Source organism: Stegodyphus dumicola, chromosome 5 (genome assembly GCF_044657685.1).
Source record: "Stegodyphus dumicola isolate Sdum_Otavi_A_Nest chromosome 5, ASM4465768v1".
NCBI classification, from domain to species: domain Eukaryota; kingdom Metazoa; phylum Arthropoda; class Arachnida; order Araneae; family Eresidae; genus Stegodyphus; species Stegodyphus dumicola.
In genome coordinates this window covers 101,740,608-101,764,038 of record NC_140772.1, presented here as the reverse complement: position 1 = coordinate 101,764,038, position 23,431 = coordinate 101,740,608, and the positions used below count along the sequence as shown (strand labels likewise).

Genomic DNA, 23,431 nt, shown 5'->3' with positions numbered 1-23,431 from the left:
GTTTTCCTTTTTAATGAAGCGGTTCCCATTGTGAAACAGGCAAGATATTTTGGAATTATCATAAACGATAAACTTACTTGGAAACAGCACATTCAGCATGTAAGCGGTAAAGCGGTTAAAGTTATGAAGAGCTTATACCCTATCATCGGGAAGTAATCCAAGCTCACTCTGGGAAAGAAAAGACTCATTTATCAGGCTACAATTCGACCTATTATGTCATATGCTTCCCCCCCCCCCGGTCTGGACGTCTGCCACCAAAAGTGACATAAAAAAACTGCAAATAATGCAAAACTGCTTCCTCAGGATAATCACAAATGCTCATCCTTATGTAAAAAAACGTCTTCACGAGGATCTACAGCTACAGAATTTCTTAGGAAAGTAATTACTTCTTTCTATGACTCTGCTAAGCAGTGCAAACATATGAGCATATTCAATTTATTCCACTATGAATTTAGAATGAGTACAGCAATAAAGTCAAAAACAATTGAAAGCTACACTCAGTACTTCTGAGCACAAAACAGTCACCTCGAATCAGAATGAAACTAATTCTCACTGACTGTAGTAATTAAAATTAAATGATGAGAGATATTTTATTATTTGTTAATTGTGCCTATTAAATTGAAAACAATACAATACAAAATTAACAGCTATTATCAGAAAGGTATAAAATGTCAAACAAAATCTGTGTGACAGGAGTTTTAGTTTACTGGTGTGAAGTGAATGCTTTCAAAAACTAAAACTAATTAAATAATGTATAACAAATATTCATGTCTCAAATATTTAACAAAAAAGAAACAATTTAGTACATGATTTGTATCCTTATTACAAATAGTTTAATTAAGAGTTATAACATAAAAAAACTAATTAGTGTAATAATTGCATTCAGAATTAATTACATAAGCTACTTTAAAAAAGTGAGGGTGGATAGCATAAAATCAAAAGCTAGCCATTCTTACAACCGTGCAAAAAATATAAAATTGTAGTTGTATTGATTATGAATTTTGTCTTATAATATAAAGAACATGCATTTCAAACAAATCAAAACATTTTTATTTAAATATGCTTAACTAGATGAATACAGTTTGATAACACTATATGAATACAGACTTAACAAATATTTTAATAGTTCTCAATATTCAAGAATTTATTTACAATTAAAAAAAATCATACACTATACATTAACACGCAATACTGCCCACAAGTAACTCAAAGGATAAAATCTTATCAAAATGATGGAGAATAAACAAGATTTTTTGAGAAATTTCAAAATTTTATCTCTAATTGTCTTATATTTTTAATTTTTATTTAATTCAAGTTGTGCTACACTATATTCATTCTCGGACAAATGCATCATAACTATCTTGATGACTAGTTATTTTCCATAAAGGTACCAGAAAATAGACAGAGATAAATAATGGCACAGCTTTTACAAAAAAATTATTATTTAAAATATTTAGGCAAATTAAAAAAATTAAAAATTTTAAACCTACAGTTCTGAATTTAATAGTCTAGCACAGAAACTTAAACATTATGATCTTTTAAAATTTGTTTATTAAGACAGATGAAAGCTTTTGTAAAATTTGAACCTGATAATCAAAGAACTAGGCTCACTAAAGATAATAGCAAGATAAGACTGGACATAAATTTTTAAATAATGTACATACTGAAGATTTTCTTGAAGTGTAAAGTTGTTAAAACATTAGTTTTTAGGTTGATTAATTTTTAGATTGATCATGAATGATGATATTTTTTAACTTGCTTAAGGTTCTCCAATTTTTTTTAGGGGAGAGACTTATTGTCTTAATTTTGCCACCCTGTTTAAAAATCGAATAAAATTTCAGCTGATTGATTAAAGCTAAATAAAATAATAATAATATTCTGTGATTTTAGTAACTATAGGTTGTGATGAATTTAAAGAAAATATAGCCTATCTGTATTGGAGGGAAAAAATAAGTTTTAAATGTATCTTGAATTAAATCACCAAGAACAATCAGAGATAAAACTGTAAAAATATCCATTTTACAAAGGTGAGTATTTATATGCAGAATTTAAATTTTGATAAAAATATATTCAATATGAATAAGCCATGCATTTCAAGAAATTTTTGATATTTTAGTGACTCACTTTTAATAAAGAAATTTTTTACTGACTTTATTTTTCATTAACTTCTTGTAATTTATCTTTTCTGTCCTTGTAAGTAAAAAACCCTATAAAACGTTATAAAAGTGCATGTTTAATAAAAATTAAGAGTTTCTTCATGGTTTAAGTAAATACTAAACTGGTATTCAAAGTTTATGGCACTCTTTTCCTTCTTTTTGGATTTCCCAGTTTTTTTCATACTCATTCTGACAAGAATGTTTTCAACTTCCTTTAATATATGATTGACTATATTTAAACAGAAATCATAAATTGCTCATATACATTAAATTATCACAAAATTTTGTTGTAATCGAGCTTATTATAAAAGCAAAGAGTCTGTCATCTACAGGAAGGAAAATCCAAGAATTTGCAAATTATTTCAGGTTAAAATGTTATAAAATGATGCATAAAAATGATTTCTATGTGCTATATTGTTTACTTAAAGATTATATCAAAGCAAAATTATATATTTATACTTTTATGCAGCTGAATTCATATACAGTTTCTCCACATTGCAAATATGTAGGAAACATAACATATTTAATATATTTTCTGATTATCTGGGCGCTCACATTGAAAAGTCACAAACCTATTGACTTTAAAGAGCATTTTGAGCTCAGTGACCTTACAGAGAAACTTTTTTTGGGGAAAGAGGGGTTATATCTTTATATTTCAATTATGCATTCAGTGCTCAGCTATTTTTTTTAACACAAAATATGCATACATGTAATTTTTTTTTTTTTTCATTCTCCATTTATACAGTGATCTATTTTCTCTAAAGCAAAACATTAGAAAATTCAGAAACTTGGGATCGTGCACAACTTCAGCATTGCATACAGCCTTAGTACCAAAATCCTAAAAAGAAAAGGAAAAAGGGGATATGTTGCCTTTAAGTGAGCCATGCTCTAAAAAAATAATCATAAAGCTTTCTCACAAAAAGCTAAGTCTGAGATTTCACAGAAGACAATGAAAACTGCAATATGCAGTTCAATTCATGTAGGAGTGATCATAATCTGCATTCTCAGTGCTGAAAATATTTGGAGAAGTAGAAAATCATTTCTGAGGATGTTATGCACATACTTGGGTTGCCATAAAAAAAATTTAGTGACATGCCTTATCCGTACTTTTCGGTGGGAATACGGATAATCAGGAAAAACTTATTTCTTTACACATTTTTTTAATGTTATATAAAATATCAATACTTATGTATTATCACATCGCCCATAAAAGCTGATGATCAATCACTGAACCATAAAAATTGGTGGAGATTCTAGCAAAGATGCACCTAGTGGTTCTGATGGAATTCTGAAAGAACTGATGCCTCTTTATTTAATAATCACGGCCATAGTGTGTCCACATGCTTTTTGATGCTATAACTCTGATGATAACTAGGATCCTGTAAATCTGATGATAATCTACTGCTTGTTGTTCTGTAGAATGCAAAATTTTAATCTCCCTCCCCCCCAAAAATATGAAAGGAAAAAAATTAAGAAAGAACAGTTAACTTATATTTATTTCATAAAAACAAAGCATGGCTTTTCAAGAATAAATCGAATGAAAGCACAGATGTTGGAAATCTGACATTATGTCATGTTTTTTCGTAACTGGCACTAAACTATACTGTTTGACAACAGTTTCATGGTCGATGGCATAATACATAAGTACCAAAATTTCCAAATTATTTTCTTGGTATATATAAACCTTTCCTTTAATTTCATACTATATTTAAATGAACTACTTAAATACAATCTAAATTTAAAGAATACTTATATTTAGTTATAAAAACTATTCTTTTTGTCAGTATTATGAGTTCATGATACAGGCTGGTGTATATTTGGAGCATAATAAAATGTTAAAAACCTCTTCTTACAAAAGTAAGCTTTTGTTCACATAATTTTTTCCATAACAAATGAGAACTGAAACTTTACAAATCTATTATTTAAATATGACATATTAAACTTTTTAAAACAAAATTACAAAAAAGAATACATTATAATTGTATAACAATACATTCAGCTAAGAGATTTTAATCCTTTATTAATCGGCAACCAACAAATTCCTAATTATTTTACATGATTCCAATTATTCATATTAAAATTATCCACAATGTCCTCTTAATCTTTTGATAAAGAAATGTGAATACATTTTGCATTAAGTACATATAAATAATTTCAAATAACAACATTTATTTTACTTAAAAAAAGAACTCTAAGGAGGAGGGAGGGTCTATTCTCACATATAAACTTTTATCATAAAAATCTAAACAAGAATAAATTACTATAGCTTTTCAAAACTTAATTTTCAAATATGTAAAATATTTCAGTAAAATTTTTAATAATTCTAAATACTCTAATACATTTTAATATATACATATTTAGTTCTCAAAAACCAGTCATACTGCAACAATTCAGTTTTCATTTTCCATAAATGTTAACTATGAAAGTATTTATACAAGTTCATTTATTTGTAAAAAATTCATGTTGCTGGAAAATGAAAATATTAAACATAAAATGTATCCCTATCCAGATACAGGAACTATAATCATAATTAGATCAATGTTTCAAAAAGAATTAATGAAATAAAAGTGCTAAAATAATTACGAATATTGTAGATTGCTTGTTTGATGTCACAAAATATATTTCATGCTACTAGTTCATAAGTAATTAAAATTCAACATTCACATTTTAAATTGATATGTTTGCCTTTTTAAAATTCATGACAGGATATTTCCGTAATACAGAAAATAAAGGTACTCTTTAAAATAATGAGGAGTATGAAACCATTACAATAATTTCAAATTATATTCGCTGAAAAGGCAACACAATTGAAAAGGAAAATAATTAGAAAAATCATAATATCACAGTTTAGAGTATTGACTAAATTAGACAGTATTCTTACATGTAACAATGACGCAAAAAATATTTTTTCTCACATTTCATTTATTTGGCATGCTACAGCTATTTGGATTTTAAGATTTTTATTTCATTTGCAAATACTATGTACATTTTTTTTTCTTTATAAATTTGTGAGATAATTTAAACTAAATATGGGCATCTGCAGTATACTGAATTTTGAGAAAACTTAGCTGGTTTAAAATTTAAACTATTGTCAAAAAAAATTTTCTCATCTTCGAAACATTTCATTTAAGTAACAATTTGAAACAGTTTTGAAAACTATTATACACTTGATATTAAACAGGAAAGTCCATTAATTTATTTTAGGTTAGCAACTAAGCTCAATTTCAGATAAAGAATTTCAGATAAAGAAAAATATTTCATTACTTCTTACATGTTTTTGCTCAATTTTTTTTTAATTTACTTACCTTGATTGTTGTGATCATAATTGATCATCGACATAAAATTTGAAGGAAAAAAAATCTTGTAATAAGTAGATTCTATACTCAAATAAACATTTTGCCGTGCTTTTTAAAAAATAGACAAAAAGTGTATGAGCATTAAAAATTTAGTATACAAATTAATCTTCCAATGTAAGACTAATTACTATATATCTTGATTCCAGTTTATCATCTGACGAAAATTCTCCAGCTGATACACACTATTTGATAATCTATAAAAAGAAATTAAAAATTAATTTAACATTATTATATGATTTATATATCCATATTATATGAATATGTCCTATAATTTTCATATCTTAGATCATTGGTTATCAATGAGGATGACACAGTAACATTTTTATGGGTGTCTTAAGCACTTCGAAGACGTTTAAAGCAAGTACAGGTATAAGTGGGATGGGACCAAAAATTCACCATTGGTCGTACAGGTGCAGTTCTGCCACACTAGCTGTCGAACGTTACCCTGATTTTAATGGAGAACGTTCCGGAGGATGATCTGAGGTCTCCCATTTCTCTTTCCCTACCATCAAGCACATGAAAGGCTTTTCAGCTCGCCATGTTTTTAGTATGCTCTCATATTACACAGACGTTATGCAATTACAAATATCCAGAATTCAAACCTGAGCCCAATAATATAGCAGACAGGAATACTAGCTGCTATGTTGATCAAGGCAGCAATACTTAAGGCAGTATTTTCAACCTGCTAATAAAATACACGAAAGGATTGAAAACTCTCATTCACGCTTGATCTGAAAAAAAAAATTATGCTTCCATTGCCCATTAAGGAAATATGATAAAAATAACTTATGACAATTGCAGGGCTAGAAGCAAGAAGAGCCCAGCTCCACTTGATGATTTTGTGTTCATGGTCATTTTTTGGTTAAAAAAAATCATTCTTTTCATTGGAGAAAAAAAGGCTTAGCTCTGAGTAGTAGTTTAAAAAAATCTCAAGAAATGGGACTGGTAATTTTATATGCTTGGAGTAAAAAGGGCTCAGCTCCAAGCAGAAGTTTCAGAAAATCTCATGAAATGGAGGTGGTCGTACAGCCGAGTTGAACCGCAACAGGGTAAAGTTTTGTTTACTTGGTGTTATACTTCATGTCATGATGTTCCTGATTATTTTATGTGTACGAAAAATATATTTTTATATACATTGCGCTTTACTATTTTCTCACATGTGTGACAGAAGTTCAAATAATCCTGAAAATATCAATTCAAGCTCATCTGATGAATTAGTATCCGAGAACAATAGCAACAAACGGTCAAGGAAGAAAAGAAAGGTATTGAATGGGGATCTCTGAAAAACAAATGAAAAATAAGCCGCAATGAAAATAAGAGTTATATTTCAATTCGAGGCACAGTTATTCCTCCTAGAAATACTGGTTCATAGAAAATATGACGTCACAAGCAGTGATGCTGAGGAAACTGAAAGTGTATTCTATAATGAATAATAAAGAGTACTTATATATTCTTCACCAAGTTAGTGATTGTATGTTAAATTGACAAGAATATATCCTGAAATGAAGTTTTCTGAACTTATATACTACTTATATAACCCCTTTTTTTATATTTTGTTTTATTTTTTTCACGTGTTACAAATGTTCTCTTGTTAATTAACCTTCTCTAAGAGGCATTGGCACTTAAATTTTTTATCAACCAAAAATGGGCAATTTATTGAATATTGGAACAATATGAGCTTAGTTCCTAAATTTAAATAATAACGCAGCCTAACTGAACACATAGTTTGCTACAGTAAGAGCCATAAAAATCATTTTTATTAGCATTTTTAATGAGCACAAATGTTTAGAACATAAGTTAAAAAAGGAATTTTTGAAATTTAAAAAAAATTTTCCAAAAATTTAAAATGTGGAGCTGGGCTTTTCTTGCCGCACACTCTTCAATTTCAAGAAACATTCATTCTGAAAAGCTATTTATTTGAATTGCAGAAAGGAAAAATTATGCAACTTTGTCATAGGATTACAATCAAATAACTGTTACCTTTCACATTTACCTGAGAGAAACCAACCTCATATATGAGCAAGCAACTCCTTTAAAATATAAATATAGCATTGTCCCTAGATTCGAAATGCCCCAAGACTGGAACAACTTGGAATCGAAATGAAAACCTGGAGCAAAATTTTCATTGTGCACATGCAGGATAAAAGATATATCATTCATTCTTTCAAATAATTTTAACAAAGCACATAAAGCATATTTAGCATTATTATCACTTATAACAAATATGTCGAATTTCAGAATGCGCCAATATATAAATTTGCATATATCTCAAGAAATCTTGAATAAAAAGCTCATATTTTTTAAAGGTATGTGCCTAGAAATACATTCACTTTAAGGTGATGGTAAAATTTTTATATGTCACAATTAAAAAAGTTTTTCAAAAAATTTATAAAAATTACTAAAAAATGCAAATTAAAAAAAAAATTCAGAAAATATCTGCAAACTTTGCTTAGAGTGAACATAAACTTTGAATTGTTAAAGAAGGTATCAAGTTTAATAAAAAAAAAGATAATAATTATAAACTAAATTCAATTTACACTGAGAAGCTGCAATTTTGAGCGCTAATTTTTCAGAAACTTTAGTACAATTTTTACCAAACTTTGCACTCTGGCATAATTTGAGTCACAGAATCAAAATATGGGGGGGGGGGGGGGGGAATTGGGTTTTTCATTTCAGAAAAAGTCTGATTTTGTGTCAGAATGACTATGTTCTATATGAATCTAACATAAATCCTGAGTCGTGCTTCGCAGGCATGAAAAAAAACTAGTCGAATTTCATCAATTGGCCCATTACAATGTGAGAAATAGAAATGTTCCATTTTTTTCTTGGGCAAGATGCACTATTCAGAGTCAAGAGACTTTAATAACAATATCATTAAGGACAAAATGTTATGTGGAGAATGAATGTGAAAATAGGGATTTCGAGACTCCTTCACTAAATGAATATATGCAGAGTTTTCTTCTTCAGTTAAGGCTAAAGTCAGAAGAAAAATCTCCCAATGAAAATTCTTCTTATTTTAAACAATACTCCTGAGCATCATGCAGGCCTAGTAGATGATTTGTTTGGTGAGTAGTAGATGCAGGCCTAGATTTGTTTATCAAGATAAAATATTTTGGCCCCTAATATAGAAAAAACTAAGGTAGTCATTGAAAAATGGCACCCTAATTAAAGCTCTTATGAATATGTCAACCTGTAGAAAATTGTTACCACTGAATGTTTTAGAAAAGTTAAAAAAGGTAGTCAACATCAGACCATTTTGAAAAGTTAGTTCACAAAGACACCAAAATGAATGTCTCCAAGCTCCCAACAGATTGATATCTCAGTATATAGTTTACAAATAGTTAATTTGTAAAAAGCATGAAAAAATTATCCAGAATATACCAAAAGACACAACAAGGTTATTTTCCAACACAACAGTGCTCACCCACATGTTCAAAATCAGTCAGGCAGACTCTAGATGCACTTCACTAGGTTTCCCACCTACTATACTCACCAGGTGTTGCTCATTCATATTACCAGTTCTTTCAATCTATACACAGTGGCTTTTATGGTGATCAGTTTTCATAAAAAATCTGCTATGAGAATTCTTTCAACTAATTTTTTTTTTCTTCCTAAAACTTGCTTGCTATTTGACAGATGGGAAATAGTGTACCATCCAGTGGGAAGTACTTTAGACAAATATTTCACTCTGAAAAAAAATGTCTTTCACTTACTTCAAAAAAGGCAGAATTATATCTATACATCCAATATAAAACGCCAGAAAAGAAATCCAGAATCTAAATTGCACTAAGCAAGCTGTTTAGTTTTGTTGCTTTGGGACATATGATTCTGATATGAATTTTAGTTTTACATTTTTTATTATCAGCCTTGATTTTTTATCAAACTTTAAATTGTTGCCCCCAAACTCAACCAGAAAAAATTCAAAAAAGGTGATAGATTTTGTAAAATAGCAGTCTACTCTCTGATGATGACCTGGGATTTTCTACAAAACTCGATCTCTCCCTTCTCTGTTTTGCAATTTCTATAAAGCAAATGCCCCCCCCTTAAACTTGCTAAACACAAAGGGTAAAAGAATCTAACAAATTTAATTTATATATAATACCACATTCTGTAACAGAATTCCCACCATCTTATTTAATGTATGGAAAATTATCTATGATCATCTACTAGAAAATCAAGAGGTAGATCCACCAATTGAAGAAGCTAGAAAAATTGCCCAAAAAATATATGATGATTACCACAATGTAAATGAAGAAATATGACACCCAATATAAACCAGTAATTTTAAAATAGGTGATTTAGTAATGTATGAAGAATTTCAATATCCTGATAATCGGAAACTTTCTCCTCCTTTTTCAAGCCCTTACAAAGTTTTAAAACAATATTCTGAAGTTACTTTTAAAATACACTGCTGGCCATTAAAATTGCAATGCCAGGAAGGAATGATCTGAGGAACAGCAAAAGCACACGAAAGGAAGAAGAGATTGACATGCACAAGTGATTAGTATTTCAGCACATTTAGAGGACGCAGGAGGGAGAAACGACATATGAAGCACTGCACAAAAGAAAAGTTGTGTAGCGCGTTTCTCATTTGGAAAGTACTTTGTAAGGTTGGAGTTTGCTCAGAAAAATCACGTTATGCCTTGAATAAGAAGAGGAAATGCTTACCAGTAAGTGTCGGAATTTGATAGAGGCAGGATCATTGTCTATCAAGAGTGTGGATTATTGTTCCGTGATATCGCCCATCTCACCAGTCGACATTCAACTACTGTCCTGCGAATATGGACTCAATAGGTTGCTGAGGGTCATACTGAACAGCATGCAGGATGTCAATGCCCTCCAAACTGTACAACAATATAATGGACCATTAGTCAGGAAATGGGCATGCTAGCATGCCCAGTATCTGCTCGTATGGTGCATCGACATTTGCAACAGCGTGAACTATCAGCACAGCGACCATTACTTGACAATGCACCATAGAGAGGCTTCCCTTGACAATGCACCATAGAGAGATGGCGACTCTGGTGAATCAAACAACAAAGCTGGGTATAGGAGTGGCAAAATATCTTATCAGACAAGTCCCGGTTTTGAGTGTAGTATTCTGATACCAATATATGTGTCTGGAGGCTCCTAGGAGACTGCACATGATCTGCTTTCATTCGATATTGGCATACAGACCCTGCACCTGGTGTGATGGTTTGGGCAGCCACTGGATACACAACATTAACATCTCTAGTTCAGATGCACAATAATTTGAAAGCAGATCACTACATGTTTGACATCTTATGTCCAGTGGTTGTGCCCTACCTTCAAGGCCTGCCAAATGCCATCTTCCAACAAGGTAATGCAAGACCACATGTTGCATGTCATGTTCTGACCTTCACTGATACACTGGGTATTCAATTTCTGCCATGGCCTGCAAGGTCTCCAGATCTGTCACCCACTGAAAACATCTGGTCATGGGCTGCTGAAAGACTGGCCCGCCATCCTTCTCCAGCTAAAATGGTTGATGAAGTGTGGCATAAACTTGAAGCAGCATGGAACGAGTAGCCCGTTTCTGTCATTGAAGCCCAGTTCGACTTTATGCCAAACTGGATAAGGGCCATTTTTGCTGCCAGGAGTGGTAGCTGTTTCTACTGATTTTACACCCCTGTAAACTCTAAAATTGCTTACAAATTCAATCATTTGTCTTCCTCCCATATTGTTTACATACAATAGATATCTTTTTTGTATTTGCTTTCCTTCATAGTGTTACAATTTAATTGGCCAGATAAGCCTAATCCTCTAACTAAAAAGAAATCAGAAATTGTTCATTCAACCACACTCAGACCTTTTAACCCAACTAGTGAATTTAAATTAACTGCTAGAAATAGATGAATCCCTGTTTCTGTGCAAAATTAATTTATTTTAGTTTTCTAAATTCTGCATTAAATTTCTTTTTCCGATTTTGATATTTTAAAAGCTAATCAAGACTTTGAAACCTAATTAACCTGAATAACCTGAATTAGACTTTTCCAAGTCTGTCTCCTTTCCTATCTTGCCTTTCCTTCTTCCCAGTTTTTCCGTTCAAAATTTGTTGTATACGTTCCCCATCAGCCCAGGAGAGGAAATCTCCAAAACCACATTTTTCTTGAACATCTGGATTTAATACCAGATTCTCAATCAAAGACAATACATTTTTATTTTTTTATCTGACATGAGTTTTTACACTATGTGTATTACTCCTTGCATCCTTTCTTTAGGAAGGATACAAGAAACAATAGCACATGCCCACTGTCCCCAAACACTACTCACTAGCAACTACATCATTCCTTTTCCTAGCTTCTGCCATGCAAATGTCTCTATGCTGCTATGTCCTTCTTTGTTCTTATTCTAAGATGATGTAACTTGTATATAAAAATTTTTGTAATTTCTTATGATCGAAAAATATATTGTCTCTAAAGAAATGATTCTGATGTTCCTAAAAATAAAGACTGGTGATTTGTCAACAATTTAGTTTTGGTTTACACATCCATATATTCAATAACGCAAACTACAAGCTACAGCGCATCAAAATATCCACCCTTGGCCATGTCTACAGTCAGAAGTTAAAATTCCTTCTACATAATTAAAATACTACATACATATGTAAAATATAAAAAAATATGATGGCTTTGCTCTATGCAAACAGGCAAACTCTACTTAACCTATTAGCCGCTGGTGTTGCAACGGTCAAAATAAATGCGTATATAAAGATAACTACCTAAGATATTTTATACCAGCAGATGATTTTATGCAGGGAATATTATGAAGATTATTTCTATAAAAATATATTTGCCTTCAACAATTATTTTGTTTATAATAATTAATCTCATATTTTAAGCAAAATTTTCGACCGGGTATTTCTGCTGAAAATATTTAACGAAAGAATCGCCGTCTTTACGAGTGATCTACTTTTAGTCAAGGTCACCGTTTATCAGAGCATTACATCAGTTAGATGTTTATATTTGTGTTGGGAAGCAAGAGAAAACAGGTGTTGCGCTGACGCAACGTCAGCAGGAAACGTGTAGTCAATCATATTTTTCACTCATTCCTTTCGATGTTCTGGTTCATGTTCTGGTTGTTTAAAAATGCCTAGAATGAGGTATCTTACATTAGAAGAAGCCCTTCAAAGATTTTTTTGATGAAGAAACAGATGATGATAATATTAATTATGACCAGAATGAAACTTACATTGTTGTTGTTTCCCCAGAAATTGCAGAAACTAGTGATGAAGAAGAAAGGAATGACAATCTTTTAAATATTGATAATGATATTTTACCAAATGATACTGCTGGGGAAGTTGAAATTCACGTAAGAAGTAAGTTTCAGCCTTCTAAAAGCAGTTATAGTCATACTAAAAAGTTTAAAAAGCAGAAGATTGAAATCTTGAAGTGGATAAAAAAGGAACTGTTAGTTATGTCTTAGGAAGAACATGAAGAAAGAGATAGAAGAGAAATTAAAAAAGACGAAACACAAGTTAAAAATTAGTGCACATATTTTCGATTTTTGTTTTGGTTTAGACATTTACTCTCTTCTCATTGAACAGACAAATATATACGCTCAGCAGAAAAAAAAAGCCCAGAATTTATTGCATTTGTAGCCTATATGAGAAGATTTATTGGAATATTATTGCTTACAGGATATTATTCTTTACCTCAAGAAAAAATGTATTGGTCTTTTTTGATAAGGATATTTCTGTTCCTGTTGTACGAGAATCGATATAATGTTTGCAGTACAGGAATATGAAGCCGAATTTGCATTTGACAATAGTCAAATTGACAATACTGATAAATTATATGAAGTGAGACCGTATCTAAACTTACTAAATATCACTACTTTTTACTACTGGGAACATAAAGTCTCTTTTAGATTTCAGACACGAGAATGCATTATTCCTTTTGCAAACTCCTATCGAGAGTGTAGAATTAGCCAGAAATATATCAGCAACAGGAAGACCTAGTTAATTCAGCATTCAAAAACCATTGCGTGGAGATGGTAGACATTTTATCGTAAAGTCCGTTGATAACAAAAAACTTTATTGTAAAGAGTACCATAGCCAGACTGTTTATAGATGCAAAGTATGTAATGTAGCTTTACATCATGAAGCTTTTTATGCTTGAATCTTTCAATTGAAATAATCTGTATTTGTAAAAGAAATACAATGTATATTTTAATATTAAATTAATTACAAGTAAAGTGATTTGTAGATTTATAAAACGCTATACAGCTAAAAAGTAATCCTGCACTCCACTCAAAAGAAACATCACACGAGTACAATACCACTCACTAAATATCCATAGTCTTATTCCGCTGACGTTGCGCGAACGCTACACTCGCGTTTTCCACAGGTAGGAGCATTTTTTTTTATTTTCAATGTAAATTTATGTTATAAATGCTTAATTTAATATTTGTTATTATTTTCATGAGAAAAGAAACATTCCTTGCAGTTTTGGCGGTTAATGGGTTAACTTTCTGCAATTTCAGGATATCCCCCCTAGACCAGTACTTTTGAGAACATGTAACCGTTAGTATAAATAGCAAGTACACATAATTTTTTAGTCAGACTGCTCCCTACTATCGCTGCTACAAGACTGTATTGCTCTGTCTATCTTTCTTCCCTTTGTTAAAATAGTTACAATGTCAAAAGATTTCATCTTATTTAGTTTTAAAACACTATTTGATATGTAATTCGGAGAATTTCATCTAAAAGAAAAATTATCTGCCATTTGAATTAAATGAAGATGTGCAATTAAAAGCAAAATCGTTCCGTGTCATTATTCTGCTGTATGCCACTCAGCAAAACAATGCCCGGACTCTGATGCCAAGCTTCATGATTCCTGTGCCTATCCACAAAATCATCACACATATATAAACAGTTATATGTATTTGTGTATGTGTGTGGGTATTTATTATATTTGTAGGTATGCATGTGTGTATATATGTATGTATCTATACACATAAAATATTACTTATCACTGAAACTTACCTTCCAAATGCATTAAATAATGATACAATTTCAGTTCGTGATAACCGGAAATGTTTTCTGCTTCCATTTGAATATTGTGACAAATCCTCCGCGAACAAAATCTTAAAAGCAGTGCCCAGTCCTTGGACCTAAAAAAACATTATGTTATTAAAAAATGTAAATTTTAATTTTAACAAATTTATGGCATTGTCATTACCATACAGGAATATTAATAGAAGAATATACATAATTATATTTATATAAAGGATGCATGGTAACTTCTGTGTAAACTACTGAAATCTAACTGGAAAAGAAACTGCTGTTATTTACTATATGAATGCTTCAATTTGTGATGCACTTTATTTCCAAACTGAAACTTTGGCTAAATGGTGACAAACCATCAACTGGTATTGCTTCATATCTTTGCTTCACATATTACTTGTTTTCCCAATGTATCACACCTTTCATTATAATTACACTGCTCGACATTGAAAATGCAACACAAAGGAGTGGTCAGAAAGTGATGAAATTTGGAAAAAAGAGACAGCAAGCCGCAATAAGTAATCTTTATTTCAAAATGACAGAATACACAGCGAGAATGGCATCGGCTCAGTAGGATGTAGGACAACCGCGGACAGCGATGCACGAAGAAACACATCTAGGCATAGAGTTAATAAGAGTTCGGATGGTGTCCTGAAGTATGGCTCTCCATTCCCTTTCAGCCATTTGCCACAGTTCGTCTTCTGAACGAGGCAGGGGCAGAGTCTGCAAACGACGTCCAATCACATCCCACACATGTTCGATTGGTGACAGGTCAGGAGAGTATGGTGGCCAGGGAAGCATCTGTATACCTTGCAGAGCATATTGGCAGATGCAAGCATTGTGTGGTCGGGCGTTATCTTGCTGAAAAATTGCATTATTCAGCTCTTGAAGGAAGAGGATTGCCACCGGCCGCAGTACATTATCTAAGTATCGTTGGACTGTCATAGTGCCCTGAATACAAACTAGAGGTGACCTGGAATCGTAGGCAATAGCGGCCCAAACGATTATCGCGCAATGGAGCATCTCACAGTTACTGCCGGATTAGATCTGTCTCCATGTTGACGCCACACACCTATGTGGCGACTGTCACTGGATAAACAGAAGCGTGACTCATCTGAGAACACGACGTCTCGCCATCCTATCATCCACATCGCTCCAGTCCGGCATCATTCTAAATGTTGGCGTCTATGCTGTGGAGTCAATGGCAATCTTCTTAATGGATGCCGTGAATGCAGGCCATGTTCAACCAATCGACGGGAAATGGTTCTGGTCAACACAGGAACATCCAGGATATCTTGCACATGCTGCAGAATCACGGTACAAGTGACTTGCAGGACCGCCACAGCTTGTCGGCGGATGCGTCGATCCACGCATGCTGACGTCACTCTGGCTGCACCTGCAACCCCTCCTTCTTCTCACATTTCGTTGTCCTAACCATGTTCGCCATAGCTGATGCACCGTGCTCGCATCCATGTGGGCTGCTGCGATTTGACGTAAGGACCAACCTGCCTTTCTCAGTCCGATCACCATAGCCCTCGTAAAATCGTCTATCTGCTGGAAGTGCCTTCGTTGATGGTGGCTTGGCATTCTCTCCTATTACACATATCCTCCGGGACAAATACCAACTTTCTTCGATAATTCGTCCGGCAGAAATACCGACATGAATATTGCCCATTCTGCACGTTCCTTCCCTTATATCTTACTTCCCGTGCGTCAGAGAGCTGTGCATTTCACATCATTTGCATAAATCAGTGACGTGCGTCTACTCTAAAATTTGCATAAATTTCTGACCACTTCTTCTCGGTGTTGCATTTCAATGTCGAACAGTGTATATTGAAATCATGTCAATAATTGTATAAGGCCTATGTACCAGTGTTCGCTGACTAAAACTGTATTAGAATCTCTAATTTATTTTTTGTTAAAACTAATTTTCCTTTTAAAAAATACTGCAATATTTCTAAAAATTTCAATCATTTAATGCAGAAGCACTTAATTCTCACAATGTTTTAATTTTTTCTGACATTAAACTTTTTCATTCTTTAGCTTAAATAAATAAGCTTCTAAATTTTTATCCTAAACTGTAAAATGGTATACTGAGTTCCATAAAAGCTGAAGAGATTCCATTGTGACAATGCAAGTGCTCTGTGGACATCCACAATCATTTGAACTCTAAAAGCTCTACTTGGAATTCATGACTTGCATAGCTTAAATAGTAGTGTATTAGAACTTTTTGTGTGCTATAAAGGAATTAAAATCACTAGCCCCATGACCTCTACCTGTTATCATAATAACAGGTATTATTTAAATTGCTAATGTCTGTAATAAATTCCATTCCTAGAAATTGTTGACGAACTTTCTTCTAATCATTTATTTGTGTTAAACTTCTATGGATTTTACCCTATCATCACACTTACATGAAAAACTATGAACTGCAGCAAATTCATTCATCCTATGGGTGAAGCAGGCTGCACTCCCTCAAGTGTAAATAGTTTTGATTATCGAAAGATGATGCTACCATCGCACATGAAACATAACATGCTTTTGATTTTCTAAAAGGGGAGAAAAGGGCAGTTCGGGTTCGAAAATGCTATTAGTAAAAGTGAAAGATCTAAAGTGATGACAGTAACTTCTCACTGTCAACCAAAAAAGTGAGTATAAATCTGGCAGAATAAATCTTCAGACAATTTTGGCATCCATTCCTAATTATGAACACTTAGAGAAAGTTAGACTGTTGTATGATAATGGTTAAAAGTGTAGTTTTGTCAGTGAAGCTGCTTTGAAAAAAATTAAAGCTCAAACCTTCAAAAAGTACTTTCAATATATGCCTTTGGTGGGAAAATTCTTATAGAGAAAGCTTTTAATATCATAAGAATTAGACTGGAAAGCAACGATGACCTGAATTTCTTTAAGGAGGTCGAGTTGCTAGAAAGCGGAAATATTTCGTCTGCACATATGCTGTTTCCAGATACAGATTTGTTAAATACCATTAAAAATATGATAGATTTGAAATTATGAGACTCTTGCAAAGGATATCAAAATGATAACATTGGCTGATTACTATTGTTTATTTCTAACAGGAAAGGCTAAATGTATTAATAAGGAACTCATTGCAATTAAAACATTATTTAGATGGTGCTTATTGGATAAAGGTGACAGCACGTCTTCTGATTTCCTCATAATGAAAGTAATTACAGAAGAAAATTTGAAATGTTCTAAAGAAATTCAAAATTCTGGCAACTGAAAAATTAAGGGAATAGACTTAAAATGGGAACTTCTGATCCATCATATTGCAAAACACAGCATGGATCTGAAAGCTGTATCGAACATCAAAATAGTCATTACAAAGTTAAATTACCATGAAAATCTGATGTGAAACATTTATTGGAAGAAAACTCTGAAATTGCTTATAAAAGATTTTTAAAACTTTGCTAAAAATTTCAGAATATAAAAAGATAATGGATAACTATTTGATCCGAAACATTGCTAAACCTGCTTGTGAGGATACCAGAAAAAGAAAATAAAGATTCCATATTTTATTTGACCATAGAGCAGTTATTTATAATGACAATGTAGAGCAAGGTTCGCAGAGTGTTTGACACTTTGTGTCGCACACCAGAAAATCTTCTCTTGGATAGTTGTAGACCTAATTTGCATCCTGATTTATTCAAACTTTTATTGAAATTTAGAGAATATCTTGTAGCTTTCGCATAAAACAGGCATTTCTTCAAATCCAAATAGAAAAGCAAGACAGATACATCACATAGTTTTTTTGGCCTCATTCTCCTATTTCATGTTTCAAGATGTCTATAAATTACCAGTTTTGTTTGGAATTAAAAATTTCCCTTTCTTACTCAGTGCTACAATAAAACACCATCTAAAAAGGTATCTCAGTAAATTTCCTATCACTTCAAAATTACCGAGTCAATCATGCTATGTTGATGATATAACTGCTGGCTCTGAAGAGATGTAGAAAGTGCTTTCATTACAAACAAAGAATTTATAAAAATTTTTGAAGAAGCTAGTAACATTTGAAAAAGAATGAGCATTTGCAAAGATGGCAAACATACTCTGAAAAAGAGAAAGCTGTGGCAGGAAAATGTTATGTCAACAAAAATATATGAGGAACATCTACTTTCTCTTCAGAGGAATTGGGTGTCGTTTGGGACACTGAGAGAGAAACTTTTTATTTCAACACTCATTATTTACATGACTTTCTCTCAAAGCAGATAACTTCTAAATGTTTTCTGCTACTGGAATTTTACCGCTCTAAAATCATGAATTTGGCAAAATAATCTCAAAATTAAAGCTAATTTTAGTATTTATATCTTAGCACCTTTTTTAGTCTTTTAAAAAAATTTTAGAGGCCAAAGGAAGATTAGAGCATTCTAGTTTGTTTTTTGATAAAAAAATTCTCCCCAGACTCTTTGCTTGTGAAATGGTTAGTAGAAAATATATGTTAAAATAATGCATGGAAGGGGGGAGGTATTAATGACTTTGGCTGAAATTTGAAATTTTTGGTCATTTTTGGATTTGGAAAGAAAAGGACATCAGATTATTAAGGTGATAATGTATTATTTATAAAAAATATTCAGTGAAACTTGCTGATCAAACCATCTCCCAAATGCCAGAACAGAGAATCAACCACACTGCACCATTCTACATGGGCGGCATCGATTTTGCTGATCCAATTTACGTAAAACATTGAAAGGAGTAAAAAATCTTAGTACAGTCAAAAGTCGTTAATTCGGACACCCATAATCCGGAATGATCTCTAATCCGGACCTCAAAGCTACAAACTTTCTGCGCATGCGTTGCGTTGCCACAAGGGCGTAAGACTTTTACGGCTGCGAATATGCGCGTGCGCATGTGCGTAATACGTTTACGCTCGCGCGTTTAGTGTATAACGGACGGTATAAGCTAAAATTATCTAATTCAGTCAATGTTGCAGATAGCGTTGTTCCTGAATCTTCAAATTGGATCCGGCTTATTATTTTTTGCAGACTGTTAGAGCAAAAGTAAAAGTTTTATAAAAGTAAGCTTGAACTTTCAATTATGTCAAATAGAATTTCCGATATGTATTTACTAATATGTAAAGGATCTACAAAGCGAAAGTATGTTTAGAAGTCCATTAAACAAAAAGTGGAATTGCTGCAAAAATTGGATAAAGGCATATACTTCATTTCTCAAACCATTTCAAAATCTGTTTATCAATTTCACGCTGCTCTGCGGCCCGGGGGTGGGGGGAACGCGGCGGTGCGCAATGAATTGGAAATTAATCTGTCAGCACTATCCTTATCTTAAAGGCAGATGTTTTTATTTTATTTCGCTTATAATTCCTTACTAAATGTAGTATTTCATCTTGATGTACTCCGTCTTTGATATGATTTAAATCAAATTCCTCGTCATTATAATTCGCTTCCGATAAAGAAGAAAATGATACAGAGGTTATTGAAAACGAAAAAATTTCGATTGACAAATTAGTCGGTATTCTCGACACAGCAATTATAGGACTTTAACAGCGGAACTTTGTAACTGAAGGGGAAATTATGTCTGTTTATAAAATTAAAGAGAAAGTATTATCACATAAAACGAAGCAACTTAAACAACTTACATTGAAAGAAATGTTTAATAAAGTAAACAAATAAATATTAAGCTTTTTTTTTTTTTTTTTTTTTTTTTTTTTTGTAAATTTTGATACCCTTTAGGTCATAATTGTTCTCTATTTCATAAATTACGGTTTCATATTTTTAATTTTATAATTTCTGCATGCCATCATACCAGATTTAAACTGATGATCTGTAATGCAAAAAAAATCGATAATCCGGAATTGCCGAAGTCCCGACGAGTCCGGATTAACGACTTTTGACTGTACTATAGTACTAATTACTTGTACTACCACTAGGGCTATACACATAATGGTACCAAATCGCTCTAGATTCTTTCTTAATGGCACTCAAAGCTTCTAGGAGAGGCAACTGTCAGGCAATTTATTCAGACAATGCAAAAACTTTTAAAAAGAAAAAAGGGAATTCAGAAGTTTCTCTAAAATTCTGTTAAATGACAAATTCTGAGATTTTCAGGCAGATGAAAGAATTGATGGGAAATTTGTAATAGAATGAGGCACTTGATGGGAAGACTTCTAATGAAAGATAGTAAAATCAGTAAAAGAATGTTTAAAGAAAATTCTTGCTAAAGCTTTATTAACATCTGAAGAACTTTCAATGCTTTTTAACACAAATAGAAGCTGTTTTAAATTATTGTCCACTGACCTACGTATTCAATGATCATAAGGAATCATTACCACTGAAACCAGTCAATTTCTTGAATTTTGGATGAAAGATTCTACACTATCAAATTTAACTCCATTATTAAGGATAATTCGATTGAATCTCCTCTGACCAAAAAGAAGATTTAGTGGTCAAACTATTGTGGACTAGGTGAGAAAAGGAATATTTAATGGATCTTCAGACAGCTTACCAATTAAAGAATATTAATCTTATGATGGTCAAAAGTTTAACGATCATGTTTTAATAGAAGACAAGAGCAAACTTCTATGGAAGTGTAGCAGAGTGACAAGTTTTTAGTGGTTAAGATGCCAACATTCATTCCTGTGAACTAAAATTGCTGATGGAACGATAATAAGACCAGTTCAATTAATATATCCTTTGGAACACTAAAAATATTTGTTTACTATTCATTAATAATAGATGATTAAATATTTGTTTTATGCAGCTGTTTATTTAGTATTATTATTTCATATAATTAAGAATAGTTTATTTCCTGAATTGTATTAGACAATTGATACTAGAATTCATTTTATGGAATTTAGAATAACAGTTTAATGATTATAATTTTGAGTACATTTTATTCATTTTAATTTGCTTATTATTTATTTCATAATCGTATGTTAGAATACTCATTGATTTATTTTACTATAGTAACTATTCATTGAAAAATTTGAACATATATTTGTTATTACTCAACTGAAATCAATTTGTTGATTTTTCCCCCATAAGTAACACGTATATGAGCCAGTTTCTCTTAGAAAGGCTCTTCATGAAGGCATCCCTTCTCTTAAGAAGATAGCCCTCTAGTGCTTTGCCATAATCAAATAAGCTAAACTTTTTTCACTTCTCCAGACTCCCTATTGCACCTTCTTTTTTATTTTAGACCCCTTCTAGACAGAAGCAATAAGTTAATCTAAAATTTTTATCAATTCTTTGATTGTCACCATATCTTTTATTCTGTTTGATTAAATTTATCACCAAACTGCCAATGAATGTAAATATTAAGCATCTTCTCTTTTTAAACCATTTGATGTCGATCATTTCATATCACCTCTTCTCAGAAACTGTGCAGATATCGAGCAGGCTATACTATTATTGAATACAAAAATCCAGGATGCAATTAAAAATTCAAATAAACTGTTTGACAAAAAATGCACTTTCTGACTCCAAAAATGCACTTTCTGACATTCTGGATCTGTTTAAAGAGAAAATTTGTCTTAAGATTCATACACTAAACAAGAGCAAATTGCTGAAATCATGAAATTTCGATATTGATCAGTGAAATTTTGCCCAGAATATTGAGGACTTATTGAAAACATTGAAACTTAATTCGGAAAATCTCAAAATCCCTTTGAAATTCACTATAGAACTGCAAGCCTATAGAACTGCAAACCAACGGCAGGTCTGACTACTCAGAATCAGACATCTCTTTTACACTTTGGGTAATGAACTAGAAAAAAACTCATAATCCAAATGAAGCTGTTAGCTTCAAGCATGAGAACAAATCGGAGGAAGAAACAAGTTCCATTTCATTTAGGACTCAGAAACCCATTGCAGCTTACTTTTCCAAAAGAATGTTTTGGTATTATTAAAAAATTCAATCTAAAAAATGCTCAAGGATGCAACTTAATTTCAAATAAGGTCATCCAGCAACTACTCAGGAAATGCACAATGTGTATTACCAACATACTGAACACATGTCTCAGGACTCTTATTTTCTGAAACAGTGAAAACACTTGACAATTATTACCGCACAAAAGCCAGAGGGAAATTCTAAATATGTGACCAGTCACTAGCCAGCCTCCTAACCATCTAGTAAAGCCATTTGAATGAATTATCACTCAAAAAAGGACATTATAATTATTAAGTTCCAGTTTAGTTTCAGACATGGTCGCAGTATTATGCACTAGAATTTTAAATGTTGCTGAAACAATAGCCAAGGAATTTATCAAAAAAGAAATAGTTGCAGCGTGCTTCCTCAAAATTGAGAAGGTTTTGGCAGTGCATGACACCCTGAATTTATTCTGAAGCTACTGTGAGTCTTACTATCAGCTGACCTAATGAAAATAATTACACCTTTAAAATTGGAAAGTTAAAATTTCTAATTGAGAATAGGAGACTTTTCATTGAATAAAAACCATCTATCCTCCAAGGATCTAAACTGAATCTGACACAATTCAATATTTATATAAATGACTTGCTATAAGAAAAGCAGATGTTACCTTTTCTCAAGAGATGGCAGTATGGCAATGACCACTGCACTGGATTTTTGACATCAGAATTGTAGACTACTAGCTTTGACAAGATTATTACTGGAGGCCAACATGAAATTTGCCTCCAAAAAAGTTGTATCTAATGACTGGGTTATCATAGCAACACCAAAATAGAAGGAAATAACGTGAGACCTTAAGCTATGTTACCAACTGGAATACTGGAGAGTGAAAAAAAGACCTTCTGTAGGGTGGGCATTATTCGAGGTAAAAAGAAAATACACTAGGTGATCTTAGTAAAGAAAACATTACCATTCACTTCTGGTACGTTAAGTGCAGCACTGTGATAAATTAATATTTTCTGCTCTTTCTGAAATGATATTCACTGTCTTTG

General features: G+C 32.2%; 1 protein-coding gene across 1 annotated transcript in view; it reads right to left on the bottom strand.

The window, feature by feature from the left end:
• Positions 1–1,027: 1,027 nt before the first annotated feature.
• Positions 1,028–23,431, bottom strand: part of Ero1L (endoplasmic reticulum oxidoreductin-1-like protein) — a 99,599-nt gene continuing 77,195 nt past the window's right edge. Inside the window, exons 13-14 of the mRNA XM_035357313.2 lie at positions 14,520–14,647; positions 1,028–5,706 (exon numbers count right to left, since the gene is read on the bottom strand). Of these exons, the coding sequence (XP_035213204.1) occupies positions 5,640–5,706; positions 14,520–14,647 (195 nt within the window). The 3' untranslated portion in view covers positions 1,028–5,639. The remainder of the gene's footprint in view (positions 5,707–14,519; positions 14,648–23,431) is intronic.